This window comes from Clavelina lepadiformis, chromosome 3 (genome assembly GCF_947623445.1).
Source record: "Clavelina lepadiformis chromosome 3, kaClaLepa1.1, whole genome shotgun sequence".
NCBI lineage: Eukaryota > Metazoa > Chordata > Ascidiacea > Aplousobranchia > Clavelinidae > Clavelina > Clavelina lepadiformis.
In genome coordinates this window covers 19,615,518-19,633,758 of record NC_135242.1, presented here as the reverse complement: position 1 = coordinate 19,633,758, position 18,241 = coordinate 19,615,518, and the positions used below count along the sequence as shown (strand labels likewise).

The window sequence follows — 18,241 nt, the reverse complement described above, 5'->3', positions numbered from 1 at the left end:
GCAGGCTACGGTGAATATAGAAACATTTCGTCATTGGTGTTCAAGGCGATTCATCCTAACAATCGATCCAATTGTAGTGGTTTTTGAAACACTTTTAGGAATTACCCTGAAAAAAATCGCAGTATTTTTAGCATATAGGTTTTCGAGAAAGTAATCTGAGTTGAATGGAAACTTATATAATCCAGCGGTTTAACTTACAAAGGTCTGATAAAAATTTAAATCTTATTTACTCAAACATATTTCCTGTACTTTTATGTATACTTACTTATATTTCATATTTCCTGTACCATATACAGTACCTCTGTGAATCCAAAAAAGTAAAGAAAAAGTTACTAAAAAGAGCTGACCTCATATTGATAAAGGCAAGTGCTTGTTTATCGTCTTTCTATCGGTACCTTTTCTGGGCCGTGGAAAAAACACAATTTTGAAAGTAATTGCAGCTTTCACTTTTTACGTCACGGAGTTGGTTCAATAGTGAATCACAAAGCTGTAGATTTCTGTCGTTTTACAGCGTTGAAGGCTGAGGTGTTTACAAGAAGATATACGCCGACAAAATGCGCGTGTACAGATTTTGTGCGGTCTGTGTACATAACGAGCAACCGGTCAAAACAAGCGAATTTAGCTGAATTCGGTCCACGGTAAAAACTCGTGTCTTCTCTCTGCACAGGCGGGGAACAGAAACGTGCTTGAAAGTCTATTCCGATGAGTTTTTGTTGGTTTAAAAAGTTTACATAGATGTGAACATCACGTGGAGCTTAAGGTCACGGTTTAGTTGCGTTTTGATCCGTATGGCTACAACATGCCTATGTTAATGTTCCTTGGTCATGATTAGGCGTATAGTTTATTACAAAGTGACACGAGTTTATTGAAACATAGCGACCATTATTGGCGTAGGAGGCGGTGAATATTACTAAATTAACATTTGTTCCGTCAACGTTACGTTGTTTAAATCACATTCTTTATTCGTGTTTATTCTGTGAATCTTTTGCGTAATTGTGTAAGCACGAACACTTTGACAATCTTTTGAAAGTTGTCAACGAATCAAGTAATACGTTTTTACAGCCGGTCAATGACCTCAGCACACTTGGCATACAGAAGTTTAAGGGTTGCGGCGAATTGTTTGGTGGGCCTCGTACATGTAATAAATTAAACCTTTATACGCGTGAAGGTGTAGGTAAGGATTCGTTGCTACATGCGTAAGCACGGTTACTTGACAACGTTGGTCATCACTTGATTTCACTTCATTATATATGTTTCCGAGTTGGATGTTTTTAAAGATCATCCGAGATCATTGAAAGCCTTATCGCAGCCACGCTACAAAAACACAGCGATGACAACAAAAACGTTTTTACAGGGTCGACTTTCGCCTTGCAGATCTAAGGAGATGATAAGGCCTTAAGCCTTATATGTCACATGACGACACACAAACTTACATATGAGCGTTAAAAAGGGTCTTAGGTTTGCGTGTTGACAATTTTAGTGATGAAATCAGTTTTTGAAGGAAGCAACAGAAAAGAAAAAAAACCTTTTATTTAAAGACACTGGAAAAGTTTGAAGTGTATTAGCAAGGGAAAATGTACACGGAGCTGTTTTTTAAGGAACTTTTAGAGGAGATTGTGTATTCTTGTAATCTGTGTTATCTTGACATGTTGCTTGTAGCGGGAATGTACGTCAAGGCGAGATCCCTGTTATGCTTGTTCGCTATTTCGAACAAGACTTGCATTGTTATACCTTAAGTTATAAGGTATGGCTTTGATAAGTGGCCCGTGAAGCAGAATGTGCAGAAATTTATCACAGCGTCTACCTTCTGTATAGCCTACATGGTAATCCTAAAGAAGTGCAGTAAGCCAGGTTTTGTAACTTCATTAGCAAAGCGTGCAAATCCCCCAAAAGTCTTCTTCAGACACCAAAACTAACTCAATGCTTGCTTAAAGCAGCACCGTCTATTGCACCTCATTTAAAAGGCAAACATAGAAAATGACCTTTTAATTAGCTTAAAATCCCTGAAAATTCATCTGATGACGTATTGCGCTCGTTTATTAAACGATCGAGTTATTCATTTTAGAGGCATCCAGTAAACTATAGCCTCTGTGCAATCAACACCCGATACCGGAAAACTTAGCTAAAATGGTGCATAACTGGTGCGATTGAGATCTCATCGATTACACAGCGTTTGCTTATACGGCAAACTACATGTGTTGTGATCGTGTTTCAAATTTCCAAATAACGCTATGTGGAAATATGTAGTAAACCTCAATGAATATTTTTCAAGTACAAAAAGCACACGTTTACTAAAAGCTTAGTCCTGAGCTTGATGGGTTGTGGGTCAGTGTTATTTATTCACTTAATCCGTTTACTATTTTTGCGTCATGCACAATACGTCGCGTGCTAATGCCCAAAATACTTCCTTTATTTCGCACTAAAGGTTGAATGTCAACTACTTCATTGTTAGGACTTCATCCCTGACCGCTCCCCTTTTAAAATTGGCGAGTGACGTTTTGACAGTGCGCCTCAAAGTTAATGCACGAGCCAAGAGTATCAGCAAAAATATGTTGTTTCGGGTTCTTTTGTGTCGTACCTTGTATGACCTTCGCGTGCTTCGCTTAAAACGTCGTAATGTTAATTTTCCTGTACGTCTTTTAAATGTAGCAGTTTATTTCGAGAATGATTTACTCAAACATTATTACGTTTTTGACAGAAGCGTTGAATTGGCAGTTTGAGGAATTCTTCTGTGTTTGCCGATAACTATAGCATAAGGTCTCTGGCAAAAATAGCCTTGAGCAAAGTGCAAGTTCAGTGCAAAATTGTCGCTGCAGCACTTGGTAATTGACAGCTGTCAGTCTATGCGGTGCTGCAAGACTTTAAGCATTTTCAGGTGATTGACATTTGGTGCAAGACGTAATGCAGCGTTTTCCAGTGGTACAGTCTTGTTGGACGCTTTTAAGTGATATAATGGGGTCACGACCTGTAGTACTGACGTTGTCAAACCACATCGTGATCACTGCTGGATTTTATATTATGCATTAAATGGATTTTCTCTTTTACAAATACCTGTAGATTTAGCCGAGCTTTGTGAGTTGTTGTTGAACGCCGGGGTCACAGTATCACAGTGTTTACTTGTAAATAAAACTTTTATACGCGGAATGCATTGCATTGGTTCAGCTGGTTCGGTTAATAAAGTAATTGGATCAGCCATACCTTTGCCAAGTAAATTAAGTTACGGAACGCGGATGGTAGGTTGGGGCAGCCGGCAAGTAAAGCATACCTGTCGTACTTTTTCTGTTATCCGGCGTCTGTGCTTTGTCTTATAATGTGTAGTCATGTTTAGTCCTTAATGTAATACCATCAGGTGGTGAAGTAGTTTGTTTAGCACAGAAAATGTTTTTCCGGGGAAAAGTGTGCGTTAAGCAGTTGCACTTAACTGACATAAGCAAGAAGATTTTTATGAGTTTCTAGGCATGTTTTAAAATCACCGCTTAGTTGCAAGGTTAAACAGGATATTTGCACTTTAAGCGTCCAAAGTGATTACCATGGTTCACAGAGAAGCACTTACTCTATAATTTAGGTCGCACGAATGATTTGGAGAATATGGCGTCATCTTTAAAACGCAATTTCTTAGAATTTGTTGTTACCCGACTGCAGTAGGTCATATTACCCGTAATAATAGATTTCGGAAATGCCAAAGCACTTTTATCGCACGGTCGACATAGAATTTTAACGTTGGTGTATGTAATTTAAAAGCTCATGATAAAAGATAAAACCTCTTTACGTTCGACCGTGTAGTGGTGATGTTGCGTGCTGGACAGCAAACTTCGGCACTACAAATACGGATACGAGTTTACATAGCTGGACATATAGGAGTAATTGCAGTTGGATGTGTTTGTAAAACATAAAATTATTTGAATCGGTCTGCTTCATTAACAACTTGTTCGGCGAATAAATCCAAGATCTCATAAATCACAAATCACTTTTCGATTGATGTTGAGGACAATATGCTGACGTCATGTGCAAATGACCGTTGACGATTGTCGTATATGGTTGGTATCCCGCTATTTTTTCCTTTTTTGATTGGAGTTTCTTGATTTTAAAAGCATATTACACGTTATTCTTCGCAAAAGACTGCAGTAAGTGGTTTGTGAAGTGGTAGCGGGAAGCAAATTCTGTCGCCAGCGTAAAACCTTTGCAGTTTCAAAGTGAACTGTCTGACTTGAAAAGTGAATTTACTCAAGCTTACATTATTTTATTGATGTGCATATTTATCGTTTGGTATTTGTAATCTTCTGCTTGAGTCCTTATCTTTTTCTGTAGCAGAAGATCGTGACTCAAATAATAATTTCCAACGTTTACGTTTGAAAATTTGAAAGCAGGCAAAAACGTGGGATAACTCAAAAATTATAGTGAATGCTGCCCGCTACTTATAAGCAATTGTACAAACCCAATCTTTGTGAAGTTTTCTACGAACAAGATTAAGTCAACGTTTGCGAAATCGGCGTGTAAATACGCAAAGCTCACGGTAAACAAAAAAGCTTGAAATTGCTTTGACATGTCAAATCATTTTAATTGTTCAAAAGAAGCCTCACCGTTTAGCACGAACCTGACAACAAAAACCTGTAGGGTTTGATGAAGAAACAGAAAAGGATTTCAAATTCCTCGCTTTTCGCCGATCAATCAATCAATTTTTCAAATCACTTACAGGAAGTCTGCATGGACGTGGAGAATAGTCGTCTATGCAAAAAGTTCTATTTTTCGTCCCGATTTCAGTCAAAATAAAACCATATCATCAAAATAACGGATTTTGTGTGATTTTGTTAGTACATATGGAATTTTGAAAACTTCTGAAAAACTTTTGAAAACTTAATTGTAAACAGTTGAAATATGAAATGAGAGTTGCGTTGTAATTTTTTATAAAAACCTCCGCCGCGTGGTAAACACTAAAAATTTTCGTCTGAGCACGTATGGTCTATAATAACTATTTACATAACACGTTGAAACTTTGGTCTCGTTAAGGTAATTTTGCAATGTCAAACATCGGCAAAAACACAATCAACGACTCTACAACGGTTAAACGCGCATGTTTGGCGTTTTTCTTCCGGTATTTTTTGTATATTTATTATTTTCCTGGAATTTCGAAAATCTCTTGGTGGCGACGTGCGTGACCCGGTTTGCATTTTATCAGAAAACGATCTTGTGATATCGAAGATTTTTGCTGAAATAACGGAAATGCGGAAAATAAAGCAGCTTTTGAAATGACTGATCTTTGCAAGCAAGTGAATGACGTTCCCTACCACGTATAGAATCTTTATAGACACAAGAAAAAAAATGATGCGATTTGCCTTTCCAAATAAGGTTGTTTTTTTGAAAAAGTGGTTTGAATATGAATGCATTATACTTCAATGTAGCTTCCTGTAGACATACCAAATACATTTTTTCTGGCCGACAGATATAGCGCCAAACATCGAAAAATGTAAACAGTACTCCATTAAAGGATACTCCTGTAACCCCAGGGGTATTACACGGAAATAGATGTTTAGGCAAAACTCCATTAGTGTTGGATTACGGTATAGGCTATAGTGAATTTGCCCATTTTTAGCAAAAGCATATTAAACCCCCCTTAATACTTCTGAAAAGTGAAAGGCGTTTAAGAAAGTTTTTTAGTCGCAGAAGATCTTTGCAGACTCGTTTCAGATTAATCACCCGTGTGAGAGCGATAAGGGAAAGAGCATATAGTTTACAGTGTTGAATATGCTAGAGTGCATACTGTAGATATTCTTGGTCAGTTGTTGTCAATGTCGGTGACCTCAAAATCTACCAGGTCTACGTATTGGGGTTATATTTTTTTTCTTTTGAAACTTGTGTTTTGATATCATCAGTGGTGTGGATTTGAATTACACAAATGCGTTTAAGTACAATGGAGTTATTTGGTGATCACGTTAAGCATCTGGTTTCGAAAGCGATAATATGCGGCGCACTAATCGGTACTGTTGTTATCGTTTCCGTTTTCTGATAACTAGAATTCAAAATCAACGGTTAGTCTGGAAATTTGCGTCATAGAATCTGGAAACAATTGGCAGTTTGTATTATATTAAACAATTAAATTTTTGAGCAACACATTGCTGATACCGAAAATCAGTTTATCTTTTGATTTTAAAATATGTGTGGAGTATCCGATTAAAAAGTTGTCTTAAACCTGTCGTTATAATCTCATAGTCACGATCTTTTAACAGAGAATTACAAAAATAATTCAACCAATTAATTATTATTTCATGTCTGGCTCTGTGCCTTGTTATTAGAATATGCCAGGTTGACAAGATATCAACCTGGCATCAGAGCGTTGATAGCACTGACGTACTGTATATCCCTACCAACAATTTACGTGTTGATTTTGGCATATTTGCCACACAATCACTGCATAGCCAGTCAATATTTTAGATTCCCACCGCGATATCGCAGAAAATCAGTTAGCTTCGCTGCTTGTCGAAAGCAGGTTCCGCATTTATTGCTGAAATTCTTCTACACTTGGGTGTTCTGATTTATTTCTATTCTAGGAAATTTTTCAGACGTAACTCTAGAATTGGTAACAGGTGCGTGGTGGTTCATTTAGAAATTTTCTAAAAAGTGTTTAAAAATGGGCTGACCTGTCGAAACCCGGTGAATAGCAAATCGATTAAAAGTTTACAGCGTGCGGTTTACCCGTAAGCAGAATAAGCAGACTTTTGGATTAACTTGTTTCAGAAATAAAAGATCTTTCGACTTTCGAGTTATATTTTAAACACGTTATAGTTGAGTTTAGTCGCCGTGTTATACTTGTCAGTGTATAGCAAGTGAATACCGTCATTATTTTCATACAGGTTTTAAGTCTGCGAGGCTTTATTATTATTCCCGTCATTTATCGCTTGACATTTCAGTTATTATTCTATTTTTGTTCCCACCGAGTCAACAACGAAAAATAAAATGCATCAACGAGTGAATAAATAAATCCGTAAAGGCTAAATTTCTGTTTACTAACTTATAACAATAAAGTTGACCGTAATTAATTTTTTTTCATAGCCATTAACTACCTACCTATGTTAGTAACAAAACGGCTTTAAATCTAAATTTTTTAAACGCTTTCCAGGAATCTATGTGTCAGTCACCTGTGCTATTTTTGTATCATCAGCTCTAAATCTTTTTCAATCACGTGCGACATCAAAGAGAACATTGTTGTCCGAACCCAACAAACACCCTTTAAGCTGAGGTTGCAGTCTGGCCAATTCTTAAAACTTGCATCCAATGACGTCATTCTAAGGCGCACTTGTACAGCCTGTCGTTTTGTTGTATTACGTCATCCGCTAGATGCATCTGTGTGAGTCATTGAGAGCAAACAAGAAGGCCTTGTTAGTTGCTGACGTCATGACAACAGCTCAAGTAAACGAGAAAAGAAGCGCTGGGAAGCGTCGACCTTTCCGTAAGACAATGTCAAGTCAAGCGACGCTGATTATTACGCCAGTATTGTTGTCTTTGCTGCTTCTGCTAACTCCTGTAAGCACCAGCAGATCTCGAAGAATTGGTCGCGGTCAACATCATCATTCATCCCACCACGAAAACCGAGCGAGACGACAAACCTTGTTGGACAACACATTACGTCGAAATCCCGTTCTTACGTCATCGTCAATACCGGACACGTTGCAGGATGCAAGAAAAAGGACCCAGCCTCAGTCACGTGATTGCCCTACGCAATGCAAGTGCAGTTTGGGAAAATATGTGCAATGTACTTTTCGTTCGTTAACGGAAATCCCCAACAATATTGCTCCCAGCGTTCGTAAGCTTAACATCGCATACAACCGTTTGGCCACGATAAAACTCGGTGCCTTTACCGAGTATTCCAGATCCCTTCGGTACCTTTTCCTGCAAAGCAACGAACTTAAAATGGTCCAGGGCGCGTTTGCCAACCTGACAAGGCTCGAAATCTTGCGTTTAAGTCACAACAAATTGATATCCGTCAGGAAATTGCTCCTCAGCGACATGGTATCCTTGAAACGCCTGTATCTGGATAATAACAAAATTAATTTCATCCATCCTGAAGCACTGCGCGGATTGACTAAACTCAGTCTCCTGCAGCTTGATGGAAACCAACTTTCCCACCTTCATCCTGACACATTTGTCACTGTGAAGTTCGATCATTACTTCAGGTACGCTTTAGGTTGCTTTGTAGCAGATGTAACAGGATTTTTGTGTATGAAATTCCGGTATGTCACATGCTCCTTATCGCTATTCTATTGCGAGTTTAGTGAAACCAGTACTTTTTGTAGCTCTATTTTAGTGTCGTATTATTTGGTATATATTTTCACTAATCGCTATGAAAGCGTTGTTATGAAAAACATTGTATTTTGCATACGTTGTGTTTTTATAACGTCCGTGTCTTGATAGGTATTCAAATCTTCAACGTCTCTATCTTTCGAATAATCAGTTCAAAGTGTTACCGCGTTCGCTGCTGTCAGGAATCAACAACTTGCAGCAAGTCTATCTTCATGGAAATCCCTGGGAGTGCTCGTGTCAGTTGCAGTGGCTTCATCAGTGGATGCGAGAGAGCGGGAAGAACAGGTAATGAGAAGAGTTTACTTTTTTCATTTTCTCTAACGGTCAAAGTAGAGAATGCTGGAAAAGTTTAAAGTCACTTTGCTATTGTAGATGCAAAGTTACGTTGCGAGGGGCTGTGGGTCCAATATGCGCTCAATGTGCGTCACCAGTTTTTCTCAAAGGTCAAGAAGTCACAAGCGTATCTCATGACAACATCACGTGTTCAGCCCCTCGTTTCGTTGGTGGAAATGTCAACCAATCATCGACGGAATTATTCGACGATCATCCAACTTTAATGGAAATAGAGAATGGTATGCAAGCAAAGTTGAAACCTCTGCTATACATAGGCCTTATCAAAACAGTCGATATTAGTGTATATTAGATATTACAAATACCTAATAAAAATTTGCTGTTATGTTTAGCTTATTTTGAATCTACATAGTACTCCAAGAGTTTTTTTGACTTTGAGGAGACAACATTGTGATTCATAGCATTGGCCACCCAGACTGTATACAGAGCCAGCATTGCACATAACGTATAGACAAAATTATGAATTAATTTAAACGATCTCTTAACTCCAACTCCACCCTAAGAAAACTGACTCGAAAACTTTAAAGTCATTGGTTAATTTTAGTTGGGAATTTGTTTGCAGTATTACGGGGACTGGCAATAAAACGTTATTAACATGATTAACGACCCTCGAATATGCTAAACATTTCATTAAGGAGTTAAGGTTATTACTGCTAGTGCGTCTAGTATAGATTAAACATCACACAAACAAACATTTATTCAAACGACATACTTTGAAGAGTTGTGACAAAGATGTCGCTTGTCACCAGCGTGATATGAATTATTGTCGTGGGCGAGAACCCAGAGAACCGCGGAGACCGCAATTTGCGGCCCGTGTTATCATAATATACGATCAGAATGCCTCGTAGGGGGGCGTTAAGTAACAACTTTCTGACTTTTTAAGTCGTGTTTTGGTCTTTCAGAAACATATGATTATCACTCTTTTTATCACTATGTGTTTATATCTATACTGTGCATGCTCGAATTTACAGAAGAAACTCTTTTTACACTGGGCTCTCGACCCAAGCCAACAATGTCCCTACGACTGGACGGCAGGGCCGGATCTTTGGTCCTCATGAGATGCAGCGTGACAAGTAATCCCACGACATCAGTTGTGCAGCAGACGGAAGAAGAGGACACTTATGTTGGTAACATGGATGCTAGGATGGGATGCGAGTTGGAATATCCGAAAGAGATCAGCCGTCTGGAGGAAATCTTGGCGCCCTATTTGAACTCCGCTCTAAAGCTCACAGCAATTTCTGATCGACCAGTTAACGCTGAAGCCCCAAGCGAATATAGCGTTGATGTAAGATAAATGAGTTTTTTATTAATAAAATCAATTCAGAATGATTTGTTATATTATATTATACTACCTCAGCAATTCAGATAAAATCTATTTCTTGATTTTTTGCTTTTAGGGTGATACTAATATTCATCATGATATCATATTCATCATCATCATGCAAAAATTAGTAGATTTATTTTCGCAGCTGGTCAATGAACCGCTATCTGCTCTTGCTTCACCGGGATCGGGTCTAAGAATATCTAACGCTGCAGTCTCTTCACTCGACAGTTTCTTTCGATCACCAAGCTCTACAATCACTATTTTCGGAAACCTATTCCGACCGGAGGTATAACTACAATTGTCATAAGCAGCTACACGATAAATCGCCGTTAGGTTACCAAACGTAACTGAGTTATATAACTAAAGGAAACCAGATTCTAACATATATTGTTAGTTTTTATGTTTGCATTTTTTCATTTTTGTTTTACATTATTTGTATCATTTCTTATCCTTTTATCTCAGGAAGCAAAACTAGGTCTTCTGTTTCAAACCACCGTCATCCATCGCTTAGAAAGAGGTGAAAAGGTCCGGGATTTTCCTTGGACCATGGCAGGAGCGCCGTCATCTTTCAGGATGGACGCTCATCTAGCCTTGGAGAGCAGCACCAAGATACTCAAGTGTCGTGCGATGGGGTTTCCTCGTCCTGACCTGTCGTGGGTAAGCTTAATTGTTGCCTTAACTAAACGGTTCCTGACCAAGTAGTTTACGAGACAAATTTCTGTGGCGCGCCGTGCCATATTGACTTAACATACAATGCGGTTTGCAATGCAACCACAATTTCGTCCGGTTAAATAATAAAAGGGTTCGGTAGTGTTCGTTAAGATTTTCATTTATGTTTGTGTTACAAATTTCAGTACTCAAGTGTTATGTCACTATTAAATTTGTTGGACTACCCGTTTTTGCTGTAAATAAATGACTCATTTGCTGTGGTTTTTACTGGTTTCTCGGTATTAGCCCTTCCACCATCTCACTAGGCTCTGTGATAGTTAAAACATGTTTTTTGCACATTACTTTTGTTTAGTTTTACAATTTTTGGGAACATTATTATTTTTTTGTTTGGGACTATTGTTTTGGGACATTATTTTTGTGTGGGACTCGCTTCCACTCATCATTTTGGTTTTGCGGCTTGCGGTCCGAAAATGTTGGAGACCACGCTTTCGTTATTGCTATAAAGTATAAACCACTTAAAAATACTTTAAATTGTTATCACTGTTAAGATCAGTAGACTACGGCTTTAAAGTGTATATCAATCGTATACGAAGTACTAAAACACTTAGTAAGTAGTACACAGTGTTTATAACATACAGCATAGAAGATCTTTTAGCAGCAAACTAATGTTGTTATAGGTTTTACCCGACAACACTATGGTGAGGCCGAACTCACGCTCAGGACGATTCAAGGTTTTCGGAAACGGTAGGCTGCTCATTCGCCAAGTTATGAAAACAGATAGTGGTGTTTATCGCTGCTTGTCGCAGTCTGTCACACCAGGTGGGTCTATGACTGAAGACATCGGCTCTTTGTTTCTCCACGTGGTAAAAGATGAAGGAGACGTTTCAAATGCCCAATTGGTCACTTTGCCTGTGGGGTCTGAATGGACGTCTAACTGTACAGCAGAGGTCTGTTATCTGTTTTGTATGTTTTTCGTTGCTTGTTTTCTTAATGCTTGTTTTCATACTTTTATTTTACGAAGGCTTCGCCCTATGCTACAGTAAGTTGGGTTGCGCCAAACAGCAGACTTATTTTTGGAAAAGATACGAGAAACTATCAGGACATTACCGGCAACAAATATGCAGACATACGCATTAAAAGCGTTGGCATAGAAAATGAGGGATTATATAGGTGAGTGTAAAAATTCATTTCTCTTTGATTGTAAGCTCAGAAATACGAGCGGCCAAGTACAATGAGTTATTAGGCACGATAAAAAATTGTCGAAGTGTAAAAATCTCTTTTGTTTGTCATCAGATGTGTAGCAGCGAACCGTGCAGGAAGAAGCGTGCACTCAGTTCTTCTTCAGGTTAGAAACGTGAGTGATGAAGTTGAAACAGTTTCAACATCTACAACGTCAACTTCTCCTCCTACGGAAGAGGAGCGATTATCCTCAGCAATAACTACCACTGTTGCCTCAACTACAACATCCGGTATAGTAAAAATTTAAGATGTTGATGGAATAAAATATTATTTAACATACAGCATTTTAAAAGTTACTCCAGTTTGAGTAAAATGACAACGAAAGTCATTATATGTAATCTTTCTGCTAGCAGCGTTTAAGCCCACTATGAGGATTCTTCTTACCGACCCAACATCGAGCGTATCAGTTGATGATAAAACGAAGTCTACTTCGTCATCAACTCCAACGACAAGTTCCGAGGAAAATTTAACAAAGACTGTAGTTGAAGATGATTCTGATTCTGATGATTCGTCGTTGGTTGTACCTGCCATAAAAGTACAAGTCCCTCATACAAAACGGAGTCACAACGGCAATGTTGTTGATTCCAATGAGGTATAATACGCATGGGCTAGTACTATTACAGAGCAGCTATTTGCGGCTCAGGGTTGCTACTTGCTTGGACATTCCTTTTAAAATAAAAGTTAATTTCACATCTAGCTTGGACATGCTTATTTTTAGAACATTTTCTCACTTTCAAGTACAATTTTATTTTTCAGCAGGTGGACGAAAGCGTGAATGGAACATTGCTAGGTGACAGCACTTCTAACGAGTTGAATCGAGGAGAAGAAGAAGAAGAAGAAGAAGAAGAAAAAGAAGAAGAAGAAGAAGCGGAAAACATTGAGGATGCTGGATCAATTAAGTAATTACTTTTTTATAATCTGCTAAATGCACTTATGTTTGGAAACTTCTGCTATAGGCCAAGATGACTTGATATTTTGGTTTCCTTATTTTTCTGTTGTTATCAATTTTTCTTATGCAGCACCGAAGAGACAATTCTTGTCGATTATGGAGAACCTTTAGAAATCAGCTGCCCCGTTGAAAATTCAACAGATATTTCATGGAGTTTTTTGCCGCATTCGAAGCCAAACTCACGACGAAATAGGGATTCCTTCTCTGAAGTGATTTCCAGAATTCATCTTATGCCCACAATGAATTTCAAACAAACAAATCAACTTGAAGTCTCTAGGTACAAAAATGTCATTCAAACCGGCGCCAAGTATCAAGTGTATATACGCAAAGAAAATCAAAGCTACACTTTAATATAACTCAATGCCCGGTTGTTAGTGAAGATGTAAACGTTAAATTTAAAACCGTGTCTTGACAGAACCACGGAGCATCACAACGGTACATTTTTGTGCCGAAGCAAGAATGAAATGCACCGATATCACGTGACCGTTGCGGCTGTCCCTCCACGCTTCACTAAACCGGAATTTAGCGAGATCACTGTGGAATACGGGAAGTCTATCACCATATTATGCGCAGCAGAAGGTTTTTCGACTTTCTTGACCCAATCTTTTATTAGTCCTTTTAATCGCATTGCTAAATTGCCTTTTCTTACCGCACGTGTTTTGTATAGGTACTCCTGCTCCTGAAATCACGTGGTCATGGCCTATACATGACGTCATGTCAGCTGTCGTGAGGAATGGCGATAGAGCAGTCCCGATCACTCGGGTTTACGCTGAACCTGATAACTCGCTACACATCGAAGAGGTGAATCGCTTTACTACGTTTTATGAGAGCAATGCGAAGTAAATCTGTTTCGTCACCTTGCTTAATGCAAATCTAAGCCAAATGAAATGTTTTATGTTGAATGTTTAATACAATAATAATATATCCAGATCACACCCACATTCGGAGTCACTTATCTCTGTACTGCAACCAACATAGCCGGTAAAGTGGAACAGCCTGTGCTGGTACAAGTCTCATCCAAGGCGCCAGTTATCGACCAACCGGAAGTACTTTCTACAATCTCAGATGTAGGAGATCAAGTGCTCATGGACTGCGCAGCTCGCGGAGTACCACAACCAAGGTATAAAATATATATTCATATCACGGGTAAAGGGTAAATTTTACGCAAACAAAGTCTCCAGATAAAACGATTTGTAAATTATCGCTTAATCTTTGCTGTAAAAGACACATGTGGATACTTCCGAACGGCGAAACTATTTACGCCACCAACAGTACCACTTTACGAATGCACGTTTTGGAAAACGGAAGTCTTGTTATCAACCAGGCTCTACAAGAAGACGAAGGTGAGTTGTACTTCTTGTATTTTCATGTACACGTTGTTGAAGTAAGGTTTTGTAAACTTTGGTGTAGGTACCGTACAGGATAAGAGACTATGCACGGGTATATAAAAACGACACTCAGATAGATTAGCACAGGTTTTGGTGATAGTATTTTTAATGCATCTTTATGCATATCACTAAGCATTATATGCCGCAGGTCCGTATGGGTGTATTGCAACAAATGCACTTGGTGAAGCAAGCATTCAAGTATCTTTAACGGTCATTAGCGACGTTAGCATGTCGAGAGAAGCATCCTCTACCACAAGTAAGAGAACCTAAATGTCCTCATAGATCTTATTGCATGGTTGGAGTACCATTTCTGAGTTGTATATTTAGCCTTGTCGTCGACAACTACTGCAACCACAACAAACTCAAGCACGATGCCATCATTATCAACAACAACATCAACAATGAAATTAGCAACAATACCAACAAAAACAACACCTACAAGCACAACAACAAAGACGACGACAGTAAAAGCGGCAAGCAAAACAACAACAGCATCAACAATGAAATTAGTAACAATACCAACAACAACAACACCTACAAGCACAACAACAACAACAACAACGGCGACCGTAAATGCAGCAAGAAAATCAACAACAGCATCATCTACAACATCAACAATGACAAGGCCAGCAATAAACAGCAAAACATCTTCTTCACCTACAGTCGTCGCTAACACAACAAAGTTGCCATATTTGAAAACATTTCGGTTAGCCATATGCATAATGCTATTTCAGTTTTATGTAGCTGCCGGTTGAAGCAAATGTTCTTACTTAACAGGGTGAGCGGTTACGTTTATCACGACCGACCTGCCTATCTCCGTTGCCGCACGTTGTTTCCGATAATACCGCGCAAGCCTGCGTCTGTCACGGCATCAACCTCTAAACGTCGATATCGTCACCGCGATGTGAGGGTCAGATGGACACTGCCAACTGGGGACGAAGCTGCTTTTCCATCACCAGCTCCTAGCTGGCGCCACCGAGTTTACAGGAACGGTACTCTTCGCATTATAAAAACCAGGCTTAAAGACAACGGAACGTATTTTTGTATAGCCACGGAAAAGAAAACCGGAAGGTAAAATAAAAACAATTATAGTTTCTATAATCTATAGAGTAATAAATTCGAAGCAGTTTAGCTCAAGTAGTCCGCAGTTTGAATATAAAGCTTAAACTTTGTTCGAAGGCAAATGAAGACTGTAATCAATCTGTCAATCGCCACACTCTCGCCAATACTTCGCCAGCACGCGTACAGCACCACCAAGGTTAGAAGAGGGAGGTCTGCGTCGGCTGACTGCAGTGCTAATGGTTATCCCAAGCCACGTATATACTGGCAGGCACCGTCTGGGAAAACTTATACCGCCGGGCAATATGCGACCGGGTATATTTCCTGAGCTAAGTTGTTTGGATAGAGTTGCGTTATTATTGCATTGAAAACACTGTTTTGTAATGTGTGCTTGTCGGATGTTTAGTTTACGAGTTCAGCCCGGTGGAAGATTAATTGTGTATCGCGTGAATACTGCAAATGCTGGCAGGTACGTCTGCACCGCATCTAATATTGCTGGAAATGTGAGCCGGGTAGTGAAAGTTGAAGTAAGTAACTTCGGCGTAGCAACTGGAATCATTCAATTCCTTAGTCTTCTACAGTATTTTAAATCCACGTTTTGTTTAAAAACATCTTTTTATTTATTCAGCTTCACGGATTTCCCCCAAGGATTAGGTCAGCACGTGCCGCAACTCAGTGGGCACGCAACGGACATTCCGTCAGGTTGTCATGTCCGGTAGAAGGCGTGCCAAAGCCGTACCTATACTGGACCCTGCCCATGGGAAAGACAATTAGATTAAACGAGGTAAACGTGATGCTTTGTTTGTCGGTTTACCCTAACAACGTGGCGATGGAACAAGAACCTATTAAATTAACGGCACAAAATCCATAAATTTGCTTTTTACAAACCGCTTTATGATCGCTCCAACTGAATTCAACTTTATGTTTGTTTGCAATGGTTTATGAGGTTTGGTGGCATCTTTGTTGCTCTTCCACATGTGAAATTTAGATCTCTTTAATTTTAACAACCCTATTTCACAGCCTCAAGCAGCTTAGTAACGCCTTTCTTTAACAATTGTACTAACTAACTAATCGAAAGTTTCCGACAGTATCTTTCTAATAATTACTTCAATAAAAACTCAAAGACAATTGAAAAAATTTTAAATCCTTTAAACTAGCAGACAATTTACAAAAATTTCCTACAATCTCTCCTATTGAGTTGGGTTTATAACGAAGACGTACTATTAATATTTTATTCCAGGCGCTTTTCGAGAAAGGTACAACCCGTTCCAAAGTGGCCGTCCTGTCGTCTGGGACACTCACCGTAAACAGGGTCAGCAACAGAGACACTGGATTTTATCGCTGCCACGTTAGAAACAGGATGGGTTCCGATATGAAGGCTGTCAGTCTGAAGGTGTTCTACTGATATGCACGTTGCTGAAAGTTTCGTAGAAAGTTTAATGATCGTATTCCAGTATCTAAAAATGTGTTTACGAGCTTTTATAAATGCATTTTAATCCAGACAAATGCTCAATAACATTCCAACTGTGTTTCCTGGTTGGGTGACATTGACTTTGCTCTGAAGTTCACTATTTTTTATTTTAATAAACGCTTAATCTGCACTTATATGTTAAGGAACACATTACATCCACACACACACACACACACACACACACACACACACACACACAAACCAACAAACAGTATGTTACACAAATTGAATTTAATGATGATATTCTGTATGTGAGTGTCGTATAGAAGATTTCAGAAGTAAATATTAAATGTTATCGTTTGCCCTATTATGTCTCGCACATTTGTTAATTGTTAATTCGAACTCAACGTAACTACGAAATTGTATTATTGGTTTACGTCTTTTTCTGGAGGCAAAAGTACCTATATTTGATCAGCTGACTATATAGCAGTTCTTTTCATACTTGCTCAGAAAATAATAAGACTTGCGTTTTCGGACTTAACGTGTCTGTCAACACTGACTCCGAACGCTTTCTTGTTGGATTAAACCACAGTCGTGCGAAGTTCGTTGTATTCCAAATGTTATTTGTACGTTTTCGTAAAAGTTGTTTATTTTTCAAACCATTGTCATACGCCATGCTTTTACCCAGCGACGGTTTTAACACGATTACATTACAACAAAAGCTATTTAAATTGCATAGTTTGTGAACGGAAACTCGTATGAGCGGAGCGTGTCGTTGAGTGACCTACTGACATGAAAAACCTAAACGCATAGTTGCCAACGTGAAGCCCGAAGGTTGGTCAATAATACAGGAGTGTTTGCTAGGGCGTGTAATGAAACTTCTGCAATGAATAGGTAATGGCCAAGTTAAATATTTCAGAAGGTCATGAGAAACTAGGGATGTGCGAATACAAGCCCGAAAGCTCGGCACAAACTTCACCAATTTTAAAATTTTTCACGAAGCCGACCTTTATACTTCCGGGTTTACCCAATTAACGTAAACTTTTTGTGCTAACCAACAAGATGCGTTCTTGTTGACAGAAAGTTCTTAACAAAAGCAATGTAAAGATTTATATTGTTTTGTAAAAATTGTTGATTAAACTCGCTGTTAATTAAACTACGAACAAGAAAATTGGTTTGTATGATACACGCATGAGCCTTGCGTAAGCTAAAGGGTATAAAAAGTACTTGTCGACCTTCATCAAATACAACCAGTCATGCTGATGCAGACTTTCTCTTGTTTCTTTATTAGCTATCGGCAGTTGTTTGTACACACTCCTGCCAGTTACGAAATTCATATATGTGGTGCTGAGACCACGCCTATCACGTTTTATCTTTGTGTTTGTTTATTTTAAAAATAAAGCAAATCATATGCTCGAGTATACGGTGTATCAGTTTATGCTCTTCAAAGGTTAATCTCACATTTATTTTCTGTTATGGATTTTGGTGAACTCTAGAGTCCATGCTCTATTGTCTATACAATATCCATCAAGGCATTTTGCTCAGATTTAACTTTC

General features: G+C 38.7%; 1 protein-coding gene across 2 annotated transcripts; it reads left to right on the top strand.

Moving 5' to 3' along the window:
* Window positions 1-584: 584 nt before the first annotated feature.
* Window positions 585-18,103, top strand: LOC143448727 (matrix-remodeling-associated protein 5-like). Of its 2 annotated transcripts, none has more exons than XM_076948573.1 (23): window positions 585-8,168; window positions 8,407-8,580; window positions 8,668-8,867; window positions 9,618-9,931; window positions 10,116-10,256; window positions 10,433-10,627; window positions 11,317-11,586; window positions 11,661-11,809; window positions 11,933-12,108; window positions 12,229-12,470; window positions 12,635-12,777; window positions 12,898-13,104; window positions 13,243-13,406; window positions 13,495-13,628; window positions 13,757-13,947; window positions 14,052-14,170; window positions 14,364-14,471; window positions 14,543-14,921; window positions 14,993-15,286; window positions 15,395-15,589; window positions 15,681-15,801; window positions 15,903-16,058; window positions 16,515-18,103. In XM_076948573.1, the coding sequence occupies exons 1-23, from the start codon at window positions 7,333-7,335 to the stop codon at window positions 16,677-16,679; spliced, it is 5,073 nt and encodes a 1,690-aa protein (XP_076804688.1). In that variant the 5' UTR covers window positions 585-7,332; the 3' UTR covers window positions 16,680-18,103. The 2 variants fall into 2 exon arrangements, with proteins under 2 accessions (XP_076804688.1, XP_076804689.1); XM_076948574.1 differs by having other exon boundaries at window positions 588-8,168; window positions 12,232-12,470.
* The last annotated feature ends 138 nt before the right edge of the window (window positions 18,104-18,241 follow it).